Genomic DNA, 23,640 nt, shown 5'->3' on the forward strand with positions numbered 1-23,640 from the left:
TTTAAATGATTTTCACCTGTCCGCGTGGCCCAAATGAGGAAAAACTGCAAGGTCAAATGAATAAGACTTCACTTGAAATGTAATATCCTCTAACCTCTATTTGCCTGTTTAGTATGTGGCTAAGAAAGTGCTGAAAGTGCTCTCTGTGTAGAAGTATTTACTTGCATAAGCTTTTCAAGTGAAGTATTGATGTGTTTGCGTTTTACTTAAAGGCAAAGTTTGCAAAATTTACATATTTCCCCCCTGTCCCCTAGTGCTTTTTATTCATCTAAATTGTTTTGGTATAAGTGGTGCTCCATTTTTACAGATATCAGCTCCAGAGATGCCTGCCTTTGCTTCAATATTATGGAACCAGATGGTGCTCGCCTTCTGATGTTCAAACCACCAAAATAAATAAATAAAAAGTTACAAATTAAAAACTCAGCTGCAATAAGTTTACATCCTTTTAAAACCTTGCTCTCTGTTTAATACTTACTGATAGTACAGCGCAGAGGACAGGGAAGCAAGGAAATGACATGCAGGAGATGGTCTGAGGCAGACTCAGGGCACTGCAATAGCTTTCAGGATATGGGATGCCAGCTCATCCTGGTGAGCTATAGAGCAATGGTGGCTTTGACTTCACCCACCTGCTAATCAAAGTGCAACCAATCATGAAGAAAGATGGTTTACCTGACCACAATCTGGAGCCACAGAAAATGTTCTGATTGGTGTAGGAAGATGTCATTGTTATTGTGTGTTTGAGTGTCAGATTTAGCTTTTTCCATTTAATTCATGCACACAATAAAGTGTGCATGAATTAGTCAGAATACATCACTACCATATGTCTGAACAGCTCTAAGATCAGGATTTGATATAGCTGTCTGGGTGCTTTGGGTGTAGGTAGCCAATATCTTCACTGTTAGGAAGACAGTGGGTGACCACCATTGACCCTGTTCATTACCCTCACCAGAGGTGTCATAGAGCACTCCTGTAATATCTCTGTTTATTTTCCAGTTTTGCTCTGTTCATTATTTGCACATCTTAATCTGTTTGGTTTTTTTAGTCCTGCGTTATGGGGTGAGGTGTTTGAGTGCAAAAGTGTCCGAGTACTAAGTGAATCCACCAGAACTCTATGCAAGCATATGGAGAAACATGCAAACCCCACCTGCCTTTGAACTGTCCTGCTGTGAGGCAGCAGATCTAACCACAATTTCTATGTAGATATTTGTGGGATTTGTAAACTAGGAAGAATTTTATTCATGTGAAGTAATAATAATGGGCTGGATTTATACAGCGCTTTTCAAGGCACCCAAAGCGCTTTACAATACCACTATTCATTCACACACTGGTGGAGGCAAACTACGGTTGTAGCCACAGCTGCCCTGGGGCAGACTGACAGAAGCGAGGCTGCCATATCGCACCATCGGCCCCTCTGGCCAACACCAGTAGGGTAAAGTGTCTTGCCCAAGGACACAACGACCAGGACAGAGAGCCTAGGGATCAAACCGGCGACCTTCCGGTTACAGATGCACTTCCCAACCCCCTGATCCACAGTCGCCCCATATTGTGTAGTACAACCTGACTACACAATAAAATGTGCAACAGTGTGTTCCCATATGTTCAAATACAGTGTTTCCAGTCTTCCTGTGTCCAGATTGTTATTTGCCCTTATTTTTGCAACATTTAAGTAATTTTCTACTTTAATTTTTCTAAGAATAGAGTTATTCCTTTGTGCTAATAATTACTAAGCCTGCAAAAATTTGCCATTTTGTCCACTGCTCTAAATGTAGAACACATTAGAGGGGGTAATATGAAACGTCCACTGTGTGTGTGTGTGTCCTCCGTTAGCTGCTCTCCGTCATTATTTTCTAGTCAACAGACATCTGCCCACTTTGCACACTAACGTGGGGCAGTGGCTGCATGCAGCGCGGGAGAGGGGAGGAGGAGGAGGGGGCGAAGTCTGGATGACGTCAGCGGTGTTTCGTGCACGCGGACAATGAGCTGTGGCGAAGAAGCAGCTGTGTGTACATACAGTAGCTGTATACAGTACATCAGGGCCTGTCAGCCAGGCAGAGCTGCTGTGTGTGTGGCGATGGGGAGGAAATAAAGCGGCTCTTCTACATGTCACCGACGCGGAAAGGTATGTGTGGAACAAACTGTTTCATGTTGCTATGCTCTCGGTTTTATTGTGATATGTATCGGTTATATTTAAAGGATAAGGCGGGGGGGGGGAGCTGCTGGGTTTCCGCACAGTGCGCTTTCTTTCTGCCAGTGCGGATTTGCTGAATAAACCGCTCAGTTTACATCAGGACGTAAATGAGCATACGTTTACCTGTTTAGAGGTATAGATTATTTGCAGGGTCTTTCTATAAACACTGTTACTACCGGGGAAGGCAAACGACAGCAACGTATCATCCGTTTGTTTTAAACGAGTCGTGACGCGCGCGCGCTCTTTGCAGGATATGGTGATTATTTATTAATTTCTTCACGGTGATGATGCACAGCAGGCGAGGCGCTCACTGGAAACAGGTGGTGCTCCTCTGCCATGTTTAGAACGGGCACAGATACCTAAATCCCACTCCCGGCGATGATTAAACAAAGCTGGTAGAAATATAAATAAGCCAAGTCCTCGGGCACGTCTTATTATCCAGCATAGAAGTCATGATGATCCACCAACAAGGTCGAGTCTCTCCAGGGTCCAGGGTCTGAATCCATTTGTTATGATTCCGTCAACTTTTACTGAAGCTTCAGAGAAATGCAGTTTATAATTGTATCTTTCATATGTCATTTGTACAACGTCGGTTAATTTCAAAATAAATAACTTCAGTATAACAACTTCATCTATCCCCCCTTTTTTTCCCCAAGTTAGGGTGTAGGGTTGCTGGTTGGAGCCTTTCACAGCAGATGTAAAGTGTAAATGTGGTGTGCACTCTGAACAGAGCACAGGTCTATGATAAATATTGTTTATTAAGTAGTCAACGACCTGCAGTCATTTTCCAAAGAAGCTGAAAATAAGAGTTAGGACTGGGGAAATTATCAGAGGTAAAACCTTAATAGCTGAATATGAGCTAAATTAATTAATTTTTGAAACACTGTATAAAAGTGAAAAAGAACTTACTGCATGTAAAAGTTAAAGATTATGCTTTAAGGTGAAAAGAGGTAGTTTTTGGAGGGTTTTCTTTTTTGGCTGTCATTTTGTACAAATTCAGAGGTTCTCTCACACTATTTTAAAAAAATAGCCAAGTTAAATTTCGGTGAAATAAATGTCAGCACAGTACTGGCATGTTGTTTGGTTGGTTGTCTTTCAATGATAGATTTTTATTGTCACTTTGCATTCTTGTACAACAAACGTTAAAGAATAAAAAGAATAAAGAGGACATATGAGCTACTAAATTCCCTTCTGCTAAGTTGTTTGAGATGGATAATGCAATTATGAATAAATAAATAATAAGTGAATAAATTATAAATTCAGAATTCCACTGTATTTTCTTTTATTGCCCACCTCACTGGCTCTACGCTCCAGTATCTGAAAAACCCTGAAGTGATCCACGGTCACTTTCTCATAATAGTTTGGTACATTTTTGTAAATGTCAGGTCCTCCTAAAAAAAGTGCCCAACAATAACATTTAACAACCTTCCTAGGACAAAATAACATTTTCACTCCACAGTCATCATGGTAACAAATGAAAAAAAAAATAGTGTTATCACTCATATTAACCATCAACTTTTTATTACACTCACTCAGAATAGGATTGAAAGGCGATGGAGAAAGTCTATTCCTCACTCTAACACCAATGCATTATTTCGAATATGATTTTATTTTTTAATCAAACTGTATTTATATATATCTTTCAAAATATTAGTTATTGTCAATACTGGTATAAGGCAACACCCTTACCTTATACTATCATTGCAGACATGTAAAAGTTTGGCTTTATCATCAAAGCTGTGAAGAAAATGCTGATTTTGTTAAGCGCAGATGTATTCTCTAATGCATTAGAAATACAAGGTGTTATCATATAAGACAGAATATAAGGTGACTAAGGCATTATATGGAGTCAATGGTAAAAAAAAAAAAAAAAAAAAAAAGTTCGAACCAACGGCCACATCAATACTGATTCAAGTACTTTATTTACCCCTCAGGTAATCTAAGAAAATGGAGGGAGGAAACTTGTAAGTATATCTTTGTGGACATAATTTCACATAAATCAATAAGTTCTCCAAAGATTTTATAAAGTTCTTTCCAAGAGAGGGAGCAGTCACAGCACTGCGCCATTCTTTGTGTCATTGCAGTGGTTACTCCCGAGACTATCTTGATCGCTTCATCCAAAGCCAAGACTCATCTGTGGTAAACAAGTTCCAGCAGAAATACTGGAAAACCAAGCAGACTCTCATCAAGGTCACCGGGAAGAAGGAGGACGAGCATGTGGTCGCCTCAGACGCAGATCTGGATGCCAAGCTGGAGGTGAGCAGGAGTATTAAACGGTTTGGCCTTATAGTTTAAGAGCATGCTCAGTGACAGCCATGTTTGGCTCCTGTACTCCTCTGTCACACCACAGAAACATCAAGAAAGCTGAAGGTACCCTCCCTCAGGCAGGCTGCACAGACTAAAATGGCTTTTTGATTTACACTATGCCAGAAATTGCTCGAGGCTTAAAAGTTTTATTAGGTTGCTCGACCCCCCTCCCCCTCGTCTGGCATCCATTACTGGAGCGAGGAGAACTTAATTCATGAAATCAATACTTGATAAACATCCAGCATTAATCTAGGCCATGCCCCTGATAAACATCTCAATTTTAGACTGTATATAAAAGATGGGCGGAGCTTCCAGGTCTATAAAGTGAAGTCAGTGGAGAAGCGCATTAAACTTGCAGATTTTTTTTTCTAATGGTCAGGTGACTCCTGTGGGTGCAAACAGACTAATGACCCTAAAAAAAACCCCACGTATTTAATCATTTAGTTAGATTAGTTTATGTTCCGATTTTATATTACCATGCCTAACTAAACATCAGCTGTTCTTTGGGTAAATTTATTTTTATAACCTATTCATTTGGATACCAGTAACAGTTAAAGTTAGGAGGACTGACAGATGTACGGACACAGGCAGCTGTAGCCAACAGCTGTCTGCTACACCTCCACTAATGCAACTCACTGAACCTCTTTTTTTGTCTTTTGAATTATTTTTATTACAAATATGTAAGAAATAATGTGCCGGGTTGTGAGGTGCAGAATGTCCATAACAAATTCTAGTTTCAGTTTTTGAATAGTTTATTTACACCACTGCTGAAAGGCTTGAGGTCAGAATTTCTTGTTTTTTTTCATTTTGTTTTGTTTTGTTTTAAATGCAAACCTATCAAACACATGAATTGGAAAAAATGAATATTTAGGGCAGTAAGGGTTTGAAATAAGATTTCTAATCTGAAAAAACAATTTTGTATTTTAAATTCTGTTTTCAGGTAATTTTAAGAAATTTCACTCTATGCTTCCTCCAACTAGTTTGGTTTGATGGTACAATGGCCATCAATGCTTGGCCACTTGATTATTGACAGGTTACTAGCCGACTGCTTCTTCTCCAGTTTTGCTTGGTATGGAGTCACGATTATTGGCCTGTTGGAAGAAACTGGGGAAAATGGTGCTGCAAAATTAAGTAGTCTTTTTTGTTCAAGGTTCTTTTTATTTTGTAGAACTCTCAGAGTTTCCCACCACAAAGTGTCTCCATAAGAGTTTTCCACCATGCTTGGCATCAAGCACTCCGCCAGCTCATTTTCTCCACATCTCAAAGATGTTTTTGTCTTTTTAATCTGTCTGCTCCTTTCAACTTGCTACAGTTCAACGCCAAATAAAGATCTAAACATCTCAAATATCATGAAAGCAAACGGGATCACAATCCAGTTCCACAGTAAAGACTTAAAATACAAAAAAAACAAAAACTGCTTCTAATTTCTGCAGGATTTTTTGTGAAAAAAGTAAAGAGTACCAGAGATTTTGATTTGATGGGCATTTGCACACAATACAGTCAAGCTGTAACACCAATGAGTCTAGTATTGAGACTGGGGAGTGCTGGCCACTCCATTATAGTCAGAACGTAGCTGTCTGAGTGCTCTCTCTAAATAGTTCTTGCACAGTTTGAATTTGTGGTTTAGGTCTCCTGATGTAAAAAGAAATTGGCTCCAATTGAACAATATCCACAGGCCACAGCACTGACTTTTCTTATTCCAGGGTCCTTTTACCCCGACCTCCAAGATTACCACCACCAGAAGGTGTCATAAAGCTCCAGTATCTTTCCATTTGTCCCACACCTCACAAATACTCTTTGTGGCCCAAATACCTCCAATCTTCTTCCATCCACGATCTATGTTGTCCATGTATGTTTCATCTCAGCGTTTTCCTTTTCTCAGCCAGACTTGGATATGACTTTCTCCTATGCAACTATGCCAACAAATACAGAAGTAAACCTTTCACTGTTGGAAGAAACTGAGTTTCGCAGGTATTTAGTGAAGCTGCCGGTTAAGATCCCGAGAAGCATCCGTTTCTCAGACAAGAGACTCTGATGGACTTGTCAGTTGTGCATTGGCGCGTCCACCTTTTCTTTCTATTGTTGTTGGAGTAATTTTGTGCTGTTCTATGAAGGGAAAAGTATGTACTGTTGTAAGAGAAAAAGTTATTTGGCAATTTCATTAATAGAATAATATTAATTTCTGAGAAGAATAAAGAGTTTGAAAAGACACTTTTCCCTTTTCTATTATTATTTTCCTTGTTTTGACACAATAAATGAACTCAGAAAAGCTGACGCTTTGGAAACTCAACTAGCTAAATTAATTGCATCTTTAATCATCGGAACAGCTTTCAGCTGTGCTAACATAATTGGAAAAGAGATTTTTAAATGATCAATTAGCCTTTTAACATGATAAACTTGCATTAGGTAACACAATGAAACAGAAGTGTTGTCTGCTGAAAACAGACTTCGGCCTGTGTAGATGGTTCATTTAAAATCATTAGGGATTTATCATCGGCAATTCCATTAATCATTAATCATCAATTACAACGTTTCATTTGACTAGGTGTTTATGCTGATATTGTTTTGTTATGCAGGTCTTCCACTCGATTCAGAGAACATGCATGGAGCTTTTGAAGGTCATTGAGCAGTATCAGAGGAGGATCTGCCGTAAGTTCAAATATAATTGTTAAATCATTTTGAGTACAACGAATCTACTGATTGAGTTTAAGACTTCTAGAATGTCAACCAAAACAAACACATTCTTAAGATATTAATATCCATCCAGAGTGATTTCTCTCTCTTACTGTTCAGTCCTTTCCCAAGAAGAGAATGAGCTGGGTCGTTTCCTGCGCTCCCAGGGCTCTCAGGATAAAACCAGAGCTGGAAAGATCATGCAAGCCACAGGAAAAGCTCTCTGCTTCTCATCACAGCAGAGGTAGGGGACACGGATCAATGTACAATCTGCCACATCCTTAAAATAAATCACATGCTGGACTAGAAAATAGCTTCAAGTAAAGGTCAGCCAACTGTATCACCCCAAATCCACAAAAAGGATGGAGAGTCATATCAGGAATGTTCATGAGGAGCAATAAAATAGCTGCCCTAACAGAGCAGATAACAGGGTTACTACACAGCATAGGTACTCTCACTCTACTGAAAACAGGGATTTCATTTACGTGTCCGAATCTGTGTGTCAGTCTGACAGTAGTGGTGATAATTATTATTAATATAACTTAGTAAATTATATTGTTTAGATTTTGTAAGATCAGCGGCAGCGTGAAAGTCATGTTGACGATTTTGGTTTTGCCAGTATTTCTATTTTTTTTTTTCCCCCATTGCTCATCTTTTGATTCTTGAGTTCACCATTTGCATTTCCAAGATCATTTAAAGCTTTTCGTCCTGGAGCTGAGATACTTTTCAGTGCAGCTGAATAAATCAGCAGACTAATCTGCAGCGTAGACAAGACATGACAAATTTTCCACATGATGATCCAAGCCACATGTAGCACCTTAATACGGAGTTTAATACGACACCCTGCAGATTGGCTCTGAGGAACCCGCTGTGCCGTTTGTACCAGGAGGTGGAAACGTTCCGTTATCGTGCCATCTCAGACACGTGGCTGACAGTGAATCGAATGGAGCAGTCAAGGACTGAGTACCGTGGAGCGCTGCTTTGGATGAAGGACGTATCTCAGGAGCTCGACCCAGATACACACAAACAGATGGAGAAATTCAGAAAGGTTTGTTTTGTTCTTTTCAGAGCACAGCAATGAAGAGATTAACAATCATTTTCATAGCAGAAAGAAAAGCTTACATACTAGCACAAATAATGCCTGCATTCTCTTTAGTTTTGCCCATCTCAGGGCTCAGGCATATAGTTCAAAGTGACACTTCAGGGTTTAAGCTGCACCTCCTGTGACAATTCATAATGTCTATATACCAGTAAGTCACAACTGCATATAATCCAATTAATTGTTCTTTTGTTAATTTAATGGGTACTTCTCAGACTGCAACCCCACTGTTGATATGATGAAGTGCTGCTCCCGCCTAGAGCAACATAAAAACAGTAATATCAGAGCCCTGCCAACGCAGTCTGTGGGAAATTGGCAAAAATATTATGACTTCCACAAATTCAATTTCTTCTTTCGCCGCAGGGCCTGCAGCAATCAGTAATTAATCTGTCAATTTTTTTTGATTAAATGTTTAGTCTTAAAAATAAATGTCAGAAACACTGGAAAATGTCCATCATCAGCTTACAGTGCTTCGTCTGGTTCATATTTATATTCTGTTTTAGTGGGACAACAGTTTAAAACCCTAAAACATGTAGACCATGTTGAAATAACTACAAATGCCATTTTACTAATCAATTCAGCATTAACAACACAACAGACCAAAAAGCAAGAAAACATGTTATAAAACCTGACACCAGAGGGCAGAACATACCCATAGATGGTGGTCCGCCTGCAAGAACCCAGCACTTTTTACAGTTATGTGAACAAGAACTCGACTGTTTGCATTTTCCTTGTGTGTCATATAATACTAGGTGGGGAGCATTTCACATATATTCTCTCTCAGGTTCAGGCTCAGGTGCGCACAACCAAAACGAGCTTTGACAAACTGAAGAATGACGTCTGCCAGAAAGTGGACCTGCTGGGAGCGAGCCGCTGCAACCTCCTCTCTCACGTCTTAACCACATATCAGGTTCGCCTCACAAGTCCCAGCTGTCTGCGTACACTCCACCGAGCTTAAATATGGTGTTTTCAATGGCTCTGCCACATGTGGCTTAGTCAGCAGGTCTAAACTATCACCCGCTGGGGTGAATTACTACTTTTACCTTGAGCAGCTGAGCGTGTAACTTGTTTCTTGTGTGCGTGTCTTAGACAACACTTTTGCACTTCTGGGAGAAAACATCCCACACCATGGCAGCCATCCATGAGAGCTTCAAGGGCTGTCAGCATTATGAGTTCTCTACAATTAAGGTCTGAGAGAGTCTCAGTAATAACAGTACTAAATGCTGACACTGGAGACATGTAATGACAATAAGCGATGATTTTGTTCCAATTATTGTTCCAGACTTTACAAGACCCTGTGGACAAACTGGCTAAAAAGAAGGGGAAAAATAAAGTCAAGGCAGAAACAGAAGAAGCAAAGAAAGAAGAAACCACAGACGACCAGTGAGCTTCAAGAAATATCTATTGTTATGCAAGAAAACCAAACGCGTACGAAAAACAGTGAAAATGTCGAGTACATGTATGGGCAATGTTCAGTCTGAACAGAGACAAAGAATTTCTGCAAGCCAGCTGTAGGTCAGCCTGACTCATCCCCGAGGCATCAACTAAGGCTGTTTTCTTAAAGCCACTGGTATGTCTCGTTTACGCAGACTGTTTCCTTAGGCGGCGGTGTGTGATGCAACAGGTTATGGCATTAGTGTGAAATGGGTGTAACTCCAAGCCCATCAGGATTATGGTTGTGAATGGGTGTACTTTAACCTAAACCACAATTATTCCCTAACCTAACCAAGCAGTTTTTAGGTCCTACACCCAACCAGCAAAAAACAAACTACCACACCATGACTTCCTAGCTGACAGCGCCATGGATTCAACATCCTAACACATACTTTTAGGTCTCTAAAAACAGAGTCAATGTCTCCTGATTGGTGCCAATGACAAAAGGACAGGTAGCACCTGAGAAAAACTGATCTATTGAAGGCCCACTGGGATGAGGACACACTGTGTATGTCACCTATGAACAAAATGCTGTAAGCTTAATTTCTGTTTCTTTACAGACTCATCTCTCTTGTAAATGAAAACACCAGCGACAAGGCGAGAGAAGGTAAAAGATGTAAAACTTGAAGATTTAATTGTGTTTTTAAATTGCATTTTAGGTTGAAAATAATAACTGACTTCATTGTTAAATAATCTGATTATATGGAAAATAACAAAACTAAGAACAAATGGGACCCATTATCAATCCTGGCACCAATTTTTCTACAGTTCAGGGTTACAGCAAGGATGGAGCACTTGTTAGAAGCAGAGGGTGACCTGAAGGCCCAGCATAAAGATGTAGTGCAAGATGAGCAAGGATTATTTTGAACTGTGAATCATGCAAAGCCACATCAGTAGAGTCAGTGAATTCAAATGTGGAGGTGGAAATAAGTGTAAATGGTCCCCTCAGTGATTTGAGTCCATAGTGAATGGCAAAGCAAACTAAGGAAAGGAAAGCTGTCTTGAATCTAGATAATTATAATTAAAATTAATGTGAAAATTTAAACACTGTGTGGGGGGAAAAAATAAAAAAAATAAAATCATCCAAACATTTTTAAATTAACACTTTTTGTTGCTTCCCAGAGTCGGAGGGAGAGGAGACAGACAGCATGGCCTTACTGAATGAGATCCTGGGAGGTTTGTCTGTGGATGAGGGGGATTTTTCTCAGGAGTGGACAGAAGTGTTTGGAGAGACTGAGGAAGGAACAAGTGCTGCATCCACCAGACCAACAGAGGCCCAGGACAAGGAAAACTTCTTTCTACCATCACAGCTTTTGGACCAGAGTTTGAATAATCTGCAGTCTTCCATCTCAGGTCAGCCTGTGTGTGTGTGTGTGTGTGTGTGTGTGTGTGTGTGTGTGTGTGTGTGTGTGTGTGTGTGTGTGTGTGTGTGTGTGTTGCAACTGTGCTACTATACAAGAGTGAACCAGAAAATTGGCAAGTTGGTCCAAGGAAGCTCTTTAGTAATCAAAAGAATAGACCATTTGGATTTTGCACCATTAGACCGATTCTCTCACCATGACCACCATGCAGAACCTGGAAAAATTAGCCACCATTAACCACCAATTAGCCATAATTTATTTTAATTACACATTAAGGAAAGATACATATTCCTAAAAACTAATAAACACAGTTTTTCTTTGAATCAGTGCATTAGCAAAATCACCAAAAGGCAGAGTTAAAATGAGCTGCTTTTTCCTCCCCAATGGTTTCCACACAGGCAAAAGAGTGGCTTTAAAAGGATTTATCAAATCCACATCTGTCAAAGTAATAGCAGGAGGCTGTTAAAATACAGCAATTAGATTTCCTTACCCGTAGGTAATTGCCAACTACTTTCCATCTCCTCTTGGCTTGGATTCTCATCTGGTATTGTTAACTTGGTTTTGTGAATTTCCAGCTTTAAAGGTTGCAAGCTGCACACTTCTATAAAACTGCTTATAGTTTGACTGCATTTCCGAGGCACATATAAGAATCCGGCAATTCAGTGTTAATCATTAAAGTGCAATAGGTCAGACAAAATGATTTAGTGAGTGATTTACTGTAGCATGACTGAGATTTAACTCATGAGTCACAGCACATTACTGTGGGAATATTCCCACAATCCCAAAACAATCATTGAGAAAGAAAAGTCCTGTAAATATATGCAAGATGGGCGAGGTCAAGGAGAAACAAATGATATCAGGAGAGACTAACTTGTGAGTGACTTTTGGAAATATACTGAGGCCTCAGTCTCTTCCTATGAAAAGCCGTTAAACATGCATTTTCTACTTTTAACTGGTACGACAGATTGAACCCCAAATTAAGGGAACACGAAACTGTAAACACCAACAATAATTAGACCCAGCGTTGGTAGAAATATAAAATCGTTATAAAGCAAATGAGCGGTAGTCAATCTGTGCAAACAGAAGTGCTGCAGGGGCTGACTTGAAATGCAAAACTGCTTCTTACAGTTTACAGGGAAACAGAGCGTGCCTCTTCTCTTTTTCTCCTCTCAAATGTTGGCATGAGGCTTATCACACACACACTTAATATGGCATACATATCAAATTAGACCTTCAGTAAATTTTGTGCATCTGCAGAGTGACTTCCAAAGCACAAGCCCATTGAAAGCTGTCTGTCTCCACTGCAAAACTAAATTTACATCAGAGCTCTTTTGCAGTCATATTCAGAGTGCATGATCAGGCTGTGAAACTGGTAGAAATGTGGAAAAAAATCCTTTATTTTGCTTCTAAACATGGTTACTTGTTCTTATTATTAAATACTGCATGCTGTAACTAGCACTCATTCTCAGGCTTGTAAAACAAGTTGCTGTGGGTTATCTGTAAGATTATGGCATGACCTTGACAACCTTGTACTAAACAGAAAGCATTTTGAGGGGATTTTGGTTAAAAGGTCACTGTTTAAATTAAAAATTGCACAGGATCAGCAGCCAAACTGTATTTAAAGAAAACACAAAGTTTGATGAATTTTGCCTATAATAAAGGTTTTAAGTTGTACTTTTACCAACATCCTTGTTATTGCTGGACTCTGCCATAGGATAATATTCAGTACGTCTCTCGTCTTCTAGAATAGAATAGCCCTTTATTGTCATTGTACACAATGACAGTAAAGGGCTATTATATTCTAGAGCATGTTGGATTGAAGCAATAGTGGTGAAAGAGGTCAGCCCTTCAAGAGGCAGACAAGCCAACAGAAAGCAGAGCAGACTGATCCAAAAGAAGTCACAGAACTCCGGATGGAGTCCAAACTGGCAAATCAAAACTAAAACGGCTCATCTTCAAAGGAAGGAGGAAAAAAATCCACATATTCCCAAGAGCCAAGCAATTTCAGATCCAGGCAGTAGGACTTAAAAGGCAAGGTCAGGGTGCAACTGTAAAATCTACGAAGTACTTCAGCTTATTCAAAAGTTCTGCTGAAGGTGAAACAACAATACACAATTAAAAACAAATTCTCCATTTGGTTAAGTAAGAAATGTACAGCACACTTCACTGTTCTCTCCAGAGCCATGAAGTGCTGCTACATGTTGCATTTTCAAGACACGGAAAAGAATGGAAACCAAATAAATATGTCTGAAACAAGACAATTTCTGTTTTGTATTCACAAAATGTTTGCAATGCAGTAAATGTTTTGATTTTCTGTGGGACGAGTCATCAGCTGTGTGCGATGGAGTGTAATGACTCGTGTTGGATCGTGCTTTTGCACAGTAACAGTTTCCTAGTGAGTAACCCGAATCTATGCTTCCTCTTCAGATTGGGCCCCACATTCTGCCACTCAAGCAATTGAGCACTCATCTGAAGTCAATCAGAGCACTCCAAAGCCAGCAGAGAGAGGTAGGCCTGGGCGATATAAGTCAAGACATTAGAAAGACATTAGAAAATAAGAATGAAATGGATAAACTAGAAAGCCAACGCCAAACCGTCACGCTGACTTTTCTTAGTGATATTTACCTCGTCAAATCTTTTTACAGAGGCAGAAGGGACATCCAAAGATCTCTCAGCGTGGTTCAACCTGTTTGCCGACTTGGACCCCCTCTCCAATCCCGACGCGATCGGCAAAACCAACACAGAGCACGAACTTCACAATGCATAGTTGTTCTTCTGCATCACATTTTACCCTTGTAAGGGGTACAATAAAATAAGTTTAAAAACAGAAAACACAAAAAAAAAAAAAAAAAAAAAAAAAAAAAAAAGCAGCCTGATCTGACTTGCAGAGGCCTCATGCAAGAATAATTCATATTTTCTTTCTAAAGTGGAACATGACAGGGTGTCTCAGGTAGACAGGCAGATTGTCTAGTTTCCTTAACCTCCTAGGACCTGGCGTCCACATATGTGGACATCACATTTTGGGTTATTTAGACCTAAATACTCAATTTTGCTCTACAAGCGCCTGATACCCACTTATGAGGACATTATACTGCTACTGTTTTATCAAAGTTTTAAACAAATATCCTCATATGCGGCTCTTATTTTTTCTTAAAAACAAAAATAAGGTTAAAAAAAATAAATAAATAAAAAAATCTGGTAATTCTTTGTTTTTACATTCATTGGGCCCCAATACGCCCAAATATCAAAGAAAAATTAAAAATGCATGTCGTGGAAGAGCTCGGGTCTTAGGAGGTTAATATGAATTAGTAACCATTTAAAAAAAATATTTAACAAAAATTAACTTCACTAATTCACTGTGGCATCACTTGCAAATTTACCATGTTTCCTGGTTGCATGTATCGGCATATTATGACTACGTAGTTCTTAAATTCAGTTTACTGAGAAAGCTCACTCCAAAAGCCGACTCAAGGCGTCCACGGTCACTTACTGTTGAATAGCCTGTGATGACAGGCCGCTGACAAATATAGTAGTAATATTTTGCCTAACAACCTTTTGGGGTTTTTCCATGGAAAATAAAAGGCATCCGCACAATGAGCATGACAGACAGCCCATTTTGGAGCCACGCAAGAGGTGTTTTCAACTTAATCTTAGAAGGAAATACGACTAGAGACTGATTTAGAAGAACACCACAAATGTTCTTGCATAATGCCCAGTGTCATAACTGAACAACTAAAATAGAATATGTATGATTATAACTTCAGGAAGATGAGGTTTCTTTTAAAATTGAAAATCTAAAATATTTTTAGAGAAAAAGTTGATACGAGGCCAAACTACAAGGCCATAACATAAAAATGTTTTTAATAACTACAACAATATTGTGGTTTTATTTTGTTAAATAATTGCCAGTTAAAATAATGAGCTCAGAATGTGTGTAGATCTATGTTATCCCTGCAAAAAGCCTACATAAGTGTATAGAAAGGTTGAGATATCCCTAATATGGCTCTCAGGCACACAGCACTGGCTGTGAGCGCTGAATCACCAACTGTTAAACCCTTCTCTTTGCAAATGGCCACCAATCAGGAAAAATCTGGCTTAAAGCTAGAGTTGAATGGCTTGTGTCCAGACAGTAGCTGACCTGAAGGACTGCACCAAGGACCATTATACATAAGTAATACTCTGAGTGCTAAGCTAGTCCAAAGTTAAAAATATGGAAGTGGCGATGAGCACAAGTCCCTTTAAATCAGGCTGTAACCAGAAATGAGCAGATTTATTTCATGGTGGCAGTATTATGCTTCTGTCAGAGCCCCATGAACTATTACCAGCTTTGTCATGAAAGAAAAATGTAAACATTAAATTATTTTAGCAGGGATACCTCAGTACGAGTTTGGAACAAAACGCCTTTGACAGTAGCTGCCTTGGAAATCTCTCTCATAGCATTCATGCTTCATTTCCAGTTCTCATTACTGAAGATGTCAAACTACTGCGTGAGATGCACAATATGAAAGAAGGCAAATATGACAAAGATAACAGTTTGTTTACAGAGCAGTGGAACATGTTGACTGGAGGAATTTTAATGCAGTTAAACAGAATTATTTAAACAAACTGAAGCATAATTGCCTGGCATTGATCTATTCAGCAGTGCAAGAATTTAAACTAAACTCCTTTCTCACCACATCTGAAGGTGGAATTTCATCCATGTAATCCAAGTCGTTTCTTTGATCAGACACAAGCTTGACTTTTTTTGTAAGGACTGATGATGTGTTTGCAAAATACAGTATATGTGATCTCCTATTAAGTATAATCCAGAAGTGTGTTGATTTAAAACACATCAGTCATTTATTACTGCATGTTGCATGCCTTCTTTTATGTTAAGCAGTAAACGTGATTCAGTGAACTACATGTTTATAGTGATGTGACATTTTTCCACGTTCCTGTATTTACTTAGTGGTTACTGGTTTTTACGGGCATTATACGCTGCGTGAGTGCATTATTCTAGAGCCAAAAAAGAGGAAACTTTAAGAATCGTGTAAATACAGTCTTATTCTGACTTTAGTGACAATGCTGCATAAACTGACTACATATCTGAGTAAATGCCTTAATCAAATCACACGTTAACACAGAGTTATAACCCAGTGACATTTTTTTGTTGCTTTGTTTCATATTCATGCCATATTTATTATTCACTCATAACCAAATACAGCAATTGCCTTACCTTAACTCCTATTTGCATATAAAATCATGCTTATGAATACTAATTATAAGGGTTTTTCCCCCAGGTCATAGATAAACATAATGTATATCAATCCAAAGAGACTTTTTGGGGCTTTCTTTTTTCCTTTATTGAAAAACACACAAGATCTACATAAAAACGTGTAATACACGGGAGAACTGAATCATCGTTGCCTAACACGGCAATCATTTCTGAACGGCACAGTGTGCTTGTGAATATAATCAGAATTAGTATGATTAAAAGTCTTGGAGCTGCAAGCAGAGCAAAGCACTTCAACTGCATTTGTTGCTGAATGTGCTGCACATGTTCTTATTTGTGTTTCTGTGCGTGAGTGGCAAAACAGACCAAAGCCAAAGTCATGTTTTTTTTTGTTTTTTAGAATTATGTTATGATAATACAAACTTTGCAAAGTAACATCAGGCCACATCTGGCTGCATCTGTATATTGAGATAAACTGTGTTACACTTTTTTTTTTCGTCCTTAGTGTAGCTTTACTTCAAGCAAAAATCGAAATTGCACTCTTTTCTGATTGCTTTAACTTTACAAATTGGTCTAAAATAAAAATAGTGATTATCATTTTGTTTCCATTTTAATGATTAGCACTTACGTTTATGTAGTTGCTGAGCTCTTTATTAACACAAATGAAATGCAAATAAACATCCTGCTTCTTTGTGCTCCAGTAACACTGTATGATAGCAATTGTTAAGAACGGGTAAACTAACAGTTAACCTTCAGGCAACAGATATTTACTGTTAGCAAACAATGAAATGAGACTTGATTTTGAAAGCCAGGTACAACTTTAGAGTACAGGTAATGTTCATAAATATAAATTGTGCTTTACTTTAAAGCATGTATGGAGAGGTAGTGGACCTTGGTGCTTCTTTTCTCACAACTTCTTTTCTTCTTTAATTTTTGGGGGCAGCTTTAAGCACCAAAAAACTACTTGTTTAGGTCCAAGAAAGAAAAAAATAAAATAAAATTGTGGCTTAGATGGAGCTCTATCTAATGACAAACTGCTTTATTACTAATGACTACAAACATTTGTTATCATGTCCTTGTTTGTTAACAGTAAACTACTTACTAAAGCTTAGTTAACCATCAGTTTACCATTTATCCCAGTTTGTTAAGTTATTACTTTGTGTCCCAAAACACATGAAAGGCCTCTCATCGTAATATCCTTTGGTACATATTTATCAAAAGGGCTGAAACAAATGCCATAATTGTCAGCATCTTACTTCCGCAGGGTCTAGCTTATGTCACTCGTTCCTTTTGCATGAGTTCTCACAGTTGATCAATTCAACAGCGGTCTCTGGAATGTGTCATAGCACCTGAAATTCTAACCTGAACAGGTTAACGCGCAAAGCATCAGTCACAAGGTGTGACATCAATCAGTTGATTCAGTCTGTATTAGCCTCCCTCTCTCCAGAAACTAAAAAAATAATAATGAAACATTTCTGCAAAAGACTGGAATGTCTTTCTGAAGAACAAAGTCAAACACTGGGCAAAGGCAACATAATCCGAGAGAGTACATTCCACATGACCTGAGTTATTGTTCTTGGTAGTGTGGGGCAATAAAACGAGGAAACGGAGGAGCCGTGTGCTTTTTGATTGGTCAGTTAATTGCTGATTAAACAGCTGATGTTTGCATTTTAGCTTACCAAGTTTATTAGTGATCAAACTAGGAATGCAGGTTTCAGTCTCGTCTGGTGAGCCTCTCAGGTGAAGCCTGCACTTAAGTGACTGCTGGTTTCATTTAAGACTGTGTGCTACGAATACATTCAAATAAGTAACAGGAGGGAAAAGGGGAAAGTATTCTGACATCCGGGTATCTTAAAAATATGAAACATAAATGCACTTTGAAATGTTAGCTTGCTGAACACTGAACAGCTAATAAGCTTGTTAGATAATGTTAATACAATATGTTTTTCTTGACATCGCTGTGTTTTGTGAGACTTTTGGATTTTTTTTTTCCTTTTTTTAATTTTAAACTGCTGACACTAAGTAACACAGTCATTCCAGCAGTCGTTTCTACTATTGTAGAAAATAAAAAGCAACGCTATTTCTGTTACGGGAAGTGTTATAGTACAGAGGAGGCTAGGCTACGTTAGTGATGGGTGAAGAGAGAGGCTCTGCCCAAGGTCAGCAATAATGCCCGAACCATCAGACTTAACTGACAGCGGGACTAACACTAGAATCAAGTAGAGATTCTTGTGCAGCAGGACGCTGGTACCATTATCCTCCTAAGTATTTCTAGACCTTGAGCACTCCCTGCTGGCTAACATTAGGATTATCGGAGTGCATTTTTTTTTCCTTTTCTTCTGTTAGACCATACCTGACTAGTTGCAATATTTTAGCTGTAGTTGGTTTGGTCGAGGATACCTGAGGACTAGCTGGTAAGGAGTACTTGTGCTGAGCTGTCTTTCCCCACATCTGCGTCGGGGCTCTGACTGACTGTGCAGTTGTCTGAGTTTACACCGCCACTCGAGTCGGTGCTTCTGTCTGTGGAGGACGAAAAGGTAGCTAGTGGTACCGTGGGCATACTCGGGGTGACCTGTGATCCAGAGCTGCTGTTGCCATGGAAACCAGGGTTGATGGACGTGCAAGAAGGAGAGACCGGGGAGAAAAGGGAGGAGCAGAAAAGTTTAACTGGGCAGAAGGCCGAGCCCCTGGGAATGAAGTTCACCTTGTTTTTGTCAGGGCACGAGAACAGAGGGAAGCCCTTTGACTTGCCAGACCTGAAGAGAACAGAAGTGGTACTCAGTTACTTGGCTTGATATCTTTTTATAAAACTGTATCTGATTAACTGCTAGTTACTGATCCTAGACAGCCATGTTGCTCTCATCCCTACCACCCACAATGCAGATGGGCTTGTCTTTCTTGTTTTAATTCAAGAAAGCATAAAAATAATGTAACTAAATTTCAAACAAATACAGTTTAATTGTGTAGCGGTAACTGCCAGATATAAGGCTATGAGGGTATGTCTAAAAACAAACCCAAGAGGAAGACCAATAAATACTCACACCAGCTCATCAAAGACTTTGACCTTCTCGCAGCCTTCTGGAGGTTCCCGTTTGAACATGTAGCTGTTGTTAGGTTTGGGCGACGTGGCAAACTTGGGGAGAGGAGAACTGCACAAATTGTCTGAAAATACAATAATAAAAAAATGAAACCAGTTTTGTGCTTTTTCTTTTTGGAAAATGATAATGAGACAAATGCATGAAATGTACATTATACATGTTGGCTGCAGATTTTGAGGAGCTGCCGGAAAAGGCGCAGTAGTGCGTCCTCAGTACAAAGCGTTTGTGGAATCATAGTTTCTTTATTTGTTATTTTTGTGGACACCAAAAGAGGATAAACTTAGTAAGCTTATCATGGAATTCTTTGGAAACAGACTCAGATTAGAAAACAAACAAGACTGATAAAGCACATCTTTCTTTTTCCAATGTTGTTTTCCTGCCTATCAAAAACAAACAACACAAAACATACAACAAAACTCTGATTTTTAAATTTTGTTGCCGTCATTAAGAACTCATTTTAGAGGTGTGTAAATGTTTAGTAAGGGCTCCTCCTTAGCAGTATCAAGAAACTTGAACCAGACTTCAGACCTGGTTAAGTGAACTGCGCCTGTTTCCCATCTCTGATTTAAAAAAAGAAAAGAAAAACACTTCGCATCACATGCATGAAAGTGACATCACTGGAGGCTTGTTTTGCTGACAGGCTGGTTCACCCACAGTCTCTAAAGGTGAGATACTGCAGGTCCTTCCTGCTGCAGGCAGACTAAGCAATTAACTCTCTGCTCTCAGTACAGTCTCTCAGCAGATTAAACACCAACATTGGTATCGTCACTCTTGTGCAATATTATGTACAAGACACACACACACACACACACACACACGCGCGCGCGCACACAACTTCTTCGGCTTATCAAATTTAGGCCTGCCGAGCGCTGGAGCCTATCCCAGCAGTCTAGGCAAAAGGTGCCATAACATGGCCTTCAACCCAGCCCTGCTCCTTTGTATAAGCCCAGCAAAATGACCTGGATCAGGCTAGTCATGTGCATAACGTTGACCGAACTATCAGAAACAGACTCCATGAGGGTGGCATAGAGTCTAGATATCCTTTACTCAGCATATTCATCAGATTTCACACATTTGCCTCAAACCACAAAAGGTTTATATAAGCTTTGAATATTGCAAACATGCTACACCTGTTCACTAGTGAAGACACACCTTTGTCAATTTCCTCTGCATAACAGGGGCTCCCATCAGGTGAGTGCAGGTGATCAGAGCTGCAGGGACGGGGCGATGGGCTGGATTCACCACTCGAAGGAGCCTGTGTGTCTGTGTCACGTGTGTCCCCGCTGCTGCTGTAACGATGTGGAGGGAAGGGGGCACGGCGGCCATCTACCACATCCATTGTCTGCGAGGTCAGAATGCATAAGAGGTGGTGAGAAGCCAAGCGGTTACACACATGAATCCTAATATGAAGACAAACTCATAACCTCAATCTTTTCCCCAACACCCTCAAAACCATATGGAAACTGCTGAAGCCACCCAATGCACCCACCTGCTAACTCCCCGAATGAAATAATTCTAGGTGAAAAGTACCAGCTAAAATGCCCTGAATCTAAAACTTAAAAAGGCCTCTGGTGTATTTGTCTGGGTGTTTAAAGGGCAATTGGAGAAGCAAACACCACAGCAGATGGTAGTACTTGACAGCAGATGAACAGTGTGATGTGCAGAGCGTTCTGCTTTGGCACAGCTGATTCAAAAGGGAGACCAGGAAAAAAAAAAAAAAAAAAAAAAGCTCTGTGCTCAGCAGGCTGTAAATCTGTGGTGTGTGTGTGAGACCTTCTAAGAGTAGAGCTTTACAGACCTGCCAAAGTTTACTAGCCTGCACCAGACGAGATTTAAGGCCTCCTTTCCATGAGCGATTTATTTCAGAGTGAGTGAGAATGTGTGTGTCTGGCTGCATGGTGCTGAAGTGACTTTACAAGCCTGTGCACGTGTAATGAATTTTAAGCATAGCCTAAAAGTTGTTTAAATCACAGGTATACAATAGTTGTGCATACATGAAGTCTGCCTTTGCATTTGGTGCATTCCTTACATGGTCAACGTTTATTTATCTGGTTTAAGATTAAATTCTAGAGCTCATCTTTGCAATTATGACTTTTAAAACATGTTAAAATCGTATCTAAATATTGCGTTTACACAGTGACTGCTTGTTATATGTAATCGAGCAGGGTTTGCATGATGCATAAAAAAATGTACTCTATGCAAATTCATTCATTATAATGTAAACACAAAGGTTATTTTATGTTAAACAGTAACACTGAATATAAACTACATGAACAACACTGACTCACAATGACCCTTGTAAAAGTGTGATGCAAGTGTGTAGGAGTTGCAGTTGACGTAGAGTCTCAGCACAGCTTATGTTTGATCATGAGCTGTTAAAACATCTCATGATCAACATCTCACAATTACTGTACATGCTGGTAAAGTCACCTGCACTCACTGATTAAAAGACATCTTCATTACTGTAGGACAAACAAACAGGTTTCAGTTGTAAGCCGTTTCTGTGATGATAAAGATAAGTTCTTCATACCACAACAGTATTTACTTGGCATGTTCATGGTGATTAATTTACTTGAGTCTTAAACTGGAGACAGAGAGACAACCCCCAAACAATCTGAGAACTCTCTAAAACAGATAAAAATGAGCTCAATTAAATGCTGTACATAAAAATATTGCATGTGTATTAAGAGTCATGTGAATCTGTTAATCACTTTTGTATCCTTAATGTCTCTGAAATATAGGGCACTAGACAACATACACACCTGCTGTCAGATTGAGTTATGGAATCTGAATTTAATTTTTTAATAATTGAGCTGTTTTAATAAAAACTATGCTGTGCTTTTTATTATTTTCATGTAAAATGACGCCACAGAAGTAAACTTCGAGGTGACAGCTGATGTCAAATCTCTAATACAGTTTAGCTGACTTCTTTACACAACTACAAATCTCACTGAATGTGTATCAGAAGCAGAGCGAGTAGTTGGCATGGGGCCTTTTATTGTGAAAATTAACTAGATTCCTGTCCCCTCGAAATCGTCTGTGTGTAGCTTGATGCAGCTTCCGTAAAAACTAAATCTAGCGCTATATTATCTCTGTGGAGCAAAGGAACACTTCTGGGACATTTCTAAAATACTATGGTGCGTCTGATGAAACTGCAAGCATTGTCCTGTGAGGGTGCAATAAGTGCCAGCACCCACATCAGAGCTGGAACCCAAAGCAGCCACACCAAGTGTATTTCCAGGGTTACCCACATAGACTTCGCTTTAGATATAATAAAGGCCACCGCAGTACACGAGTGCAATCGTCTCACTGGTAAACAATGCCATCATTTTGAAAGTTCATTTGCAATTGAACCACTAGACCCAACCCTTCCTGTCTTGTGTCTCCCCATCGGCAGGTAGACCAGGCTGCTGTGATATGATGACTATCAATATCAATAAACTGACTTTCTAGAAAGGTTGGATGGACTCCAGCTTTACCTTCCTGTTCTGCAGCTGTAAGCAGTACTCCTTGTTCTGCTCTTTGGCTAATTCATGTGCCACTACTTGGAGGCTGTAGAGCAGCGGTCCCCAACCTTTTTTGCGCCACGGACCAGTTTAATGTCTGACAATATTTTCACGGACCAGCTGTGTCGCAGATAAATACAACAAAATAAAACTGTGGTATTTTGTAAATAATAATAATAATAATAATAATAATAATAATAATAATAATAATAATATTATTATTATTATTACAATAATAATAATAATAATAATAATAAACACAAATTCACAGTGTAATTGTGTAACTTTATTAGCAGCGTCCTCCTGAAATGCACCAACAACATCGAGAGTAACATCCTCCTCTCTGCCCCTTATTGCTCTCTGGGCGCTATGGTAACGCGTAAATATTTCTTTCAAAATAAGACACAAATACAACACAGGAAAAGACCCAGGGAAACCAAGTTAACGATAAAAACCCTGAAAACCATAAATTTCACACCCGAGCCTCAACTCTTGCAGCCCGGTACTGGTCCGTGGCCCGGGGGTTGGGGACCACTGCTGTAGAGCAAAACAAGGACTACAGTCAGCAGCTGCGTTCCAGTATGGTTAGGTTAGAGCCTATGCGTGGGATGATGGAAAGGCAGGAGATTAGACTTTGTAAGTCACAAAGTTTACAATTTAAATATGTGCAAAGAAGCACCTTATAAACAGCCCAGCCCACTTTTTAGCCCACTGGAATGCTTCATTTTAAAGTCTGTATGGCATTAATCTGACATTTTATCC

The 23,640-nt window shown here is 39.4% G+C and overlaps 2 protein-coding genes across 3 annotated transcripts in view; one reads left to right on the top strand and one right to left on the bottom strand.

Moving 5' to 3' along the window:
- Positions 1-1,944: 1,944 nt before the first annotated feature.
- ica1 (islet cell autoantigen 1) lies at positions 1,945-16,374 on the top strand. Its single transcript, XM_085292565.1, has 13 exons — positions 1,945-2,119; positions 4,123-4,152; positions 4,273-4,444; positions 7,072-7,144; positions 7,289-7,412; positions 8,018-8,216; positions 9,052-9,177; positions 9,357-9,455; positions 9,550-9,650; positions 10,262-10,308; positions 10,824-11,054; positions 13,490-13,570; positions 13,708-16,374. The coding sequence occupies exons 2-13, from the start codon at positions 4,136-4,138 to the stop codon at positions 13,827-13,829; spliced, it is 1,392 nt and encodes a 463-aa protein (XP_085148691.1). The 5' UTR covers positions 1,945-2,119; positions 4,123-4,135; the 3' UTR covers positions 13,830-16,374.
- A 5-nt stretch (positions 16,375-16,379) lies between these two features.
- Positions 16,380-23,640, bottom strand: part of glcci1b (glucocorticoid induced 1b) — a 29,008-nt gene continuing 21,747 nt past the window's right edge. For both annotated transcript variants that reach the window (XM_085292563.1, XM_085292564.1), the window contains exons 7-9: positions 20,525-20,714; positions 19,316-19,436; positions 16,380-19,030 (exon numbers count right to left, since the gene is read on the bottom strand). In XM_085292563.1, coding sequence (XP_085148689.1) covers positions 18,682-19,030; positions 19,316-19,436; positions 20,525-20,714 — 660 coding nt within the window. In that variant the 3' untranslated portion in view covers positions 16,380-18,681. The remainder of the gene's footprint in view (positions 19,031-19,315; positions 19,437-20,524; positions 20,715-23,640) is intronic.

This window comes from Mchenga conophoros, linkage group LG11, assembly GCF_057382185.1.
Source record: "Mchenga conophoros isolate Kocher_MC1m ecotype Shallow Benthic linkage group LG11, M_conophoros_male_GT1.1, whole genome shotgun sequence".
Lineage (NCBI taxonomy): Eukaryota > Metazoa > Chordata > Actinopteri > Cichliformes > Cichlidae > Mchenga > Mchenga conophoros.

Excerpts from the sequence above, each read along its gene's own strand:
- ica1 (XM_085292565.1), top strand. Across the intron at positions 4,445-7,071 it reads ATCTGGATGCCAAGCTGGAG|GTCTTCCACTCGATTCAGAG; the intron begins GTGAGCAGGAGT and ends TTTGTTATGCAG. Across the intron at positions 11,055-13,489 it reads TCTGCAGTCTTCCATCTCAG|ATTGGGCCCCACATTCTGCC; the intron begins GTCAGCCTGTGT and ends CTTCCTCTTCAG.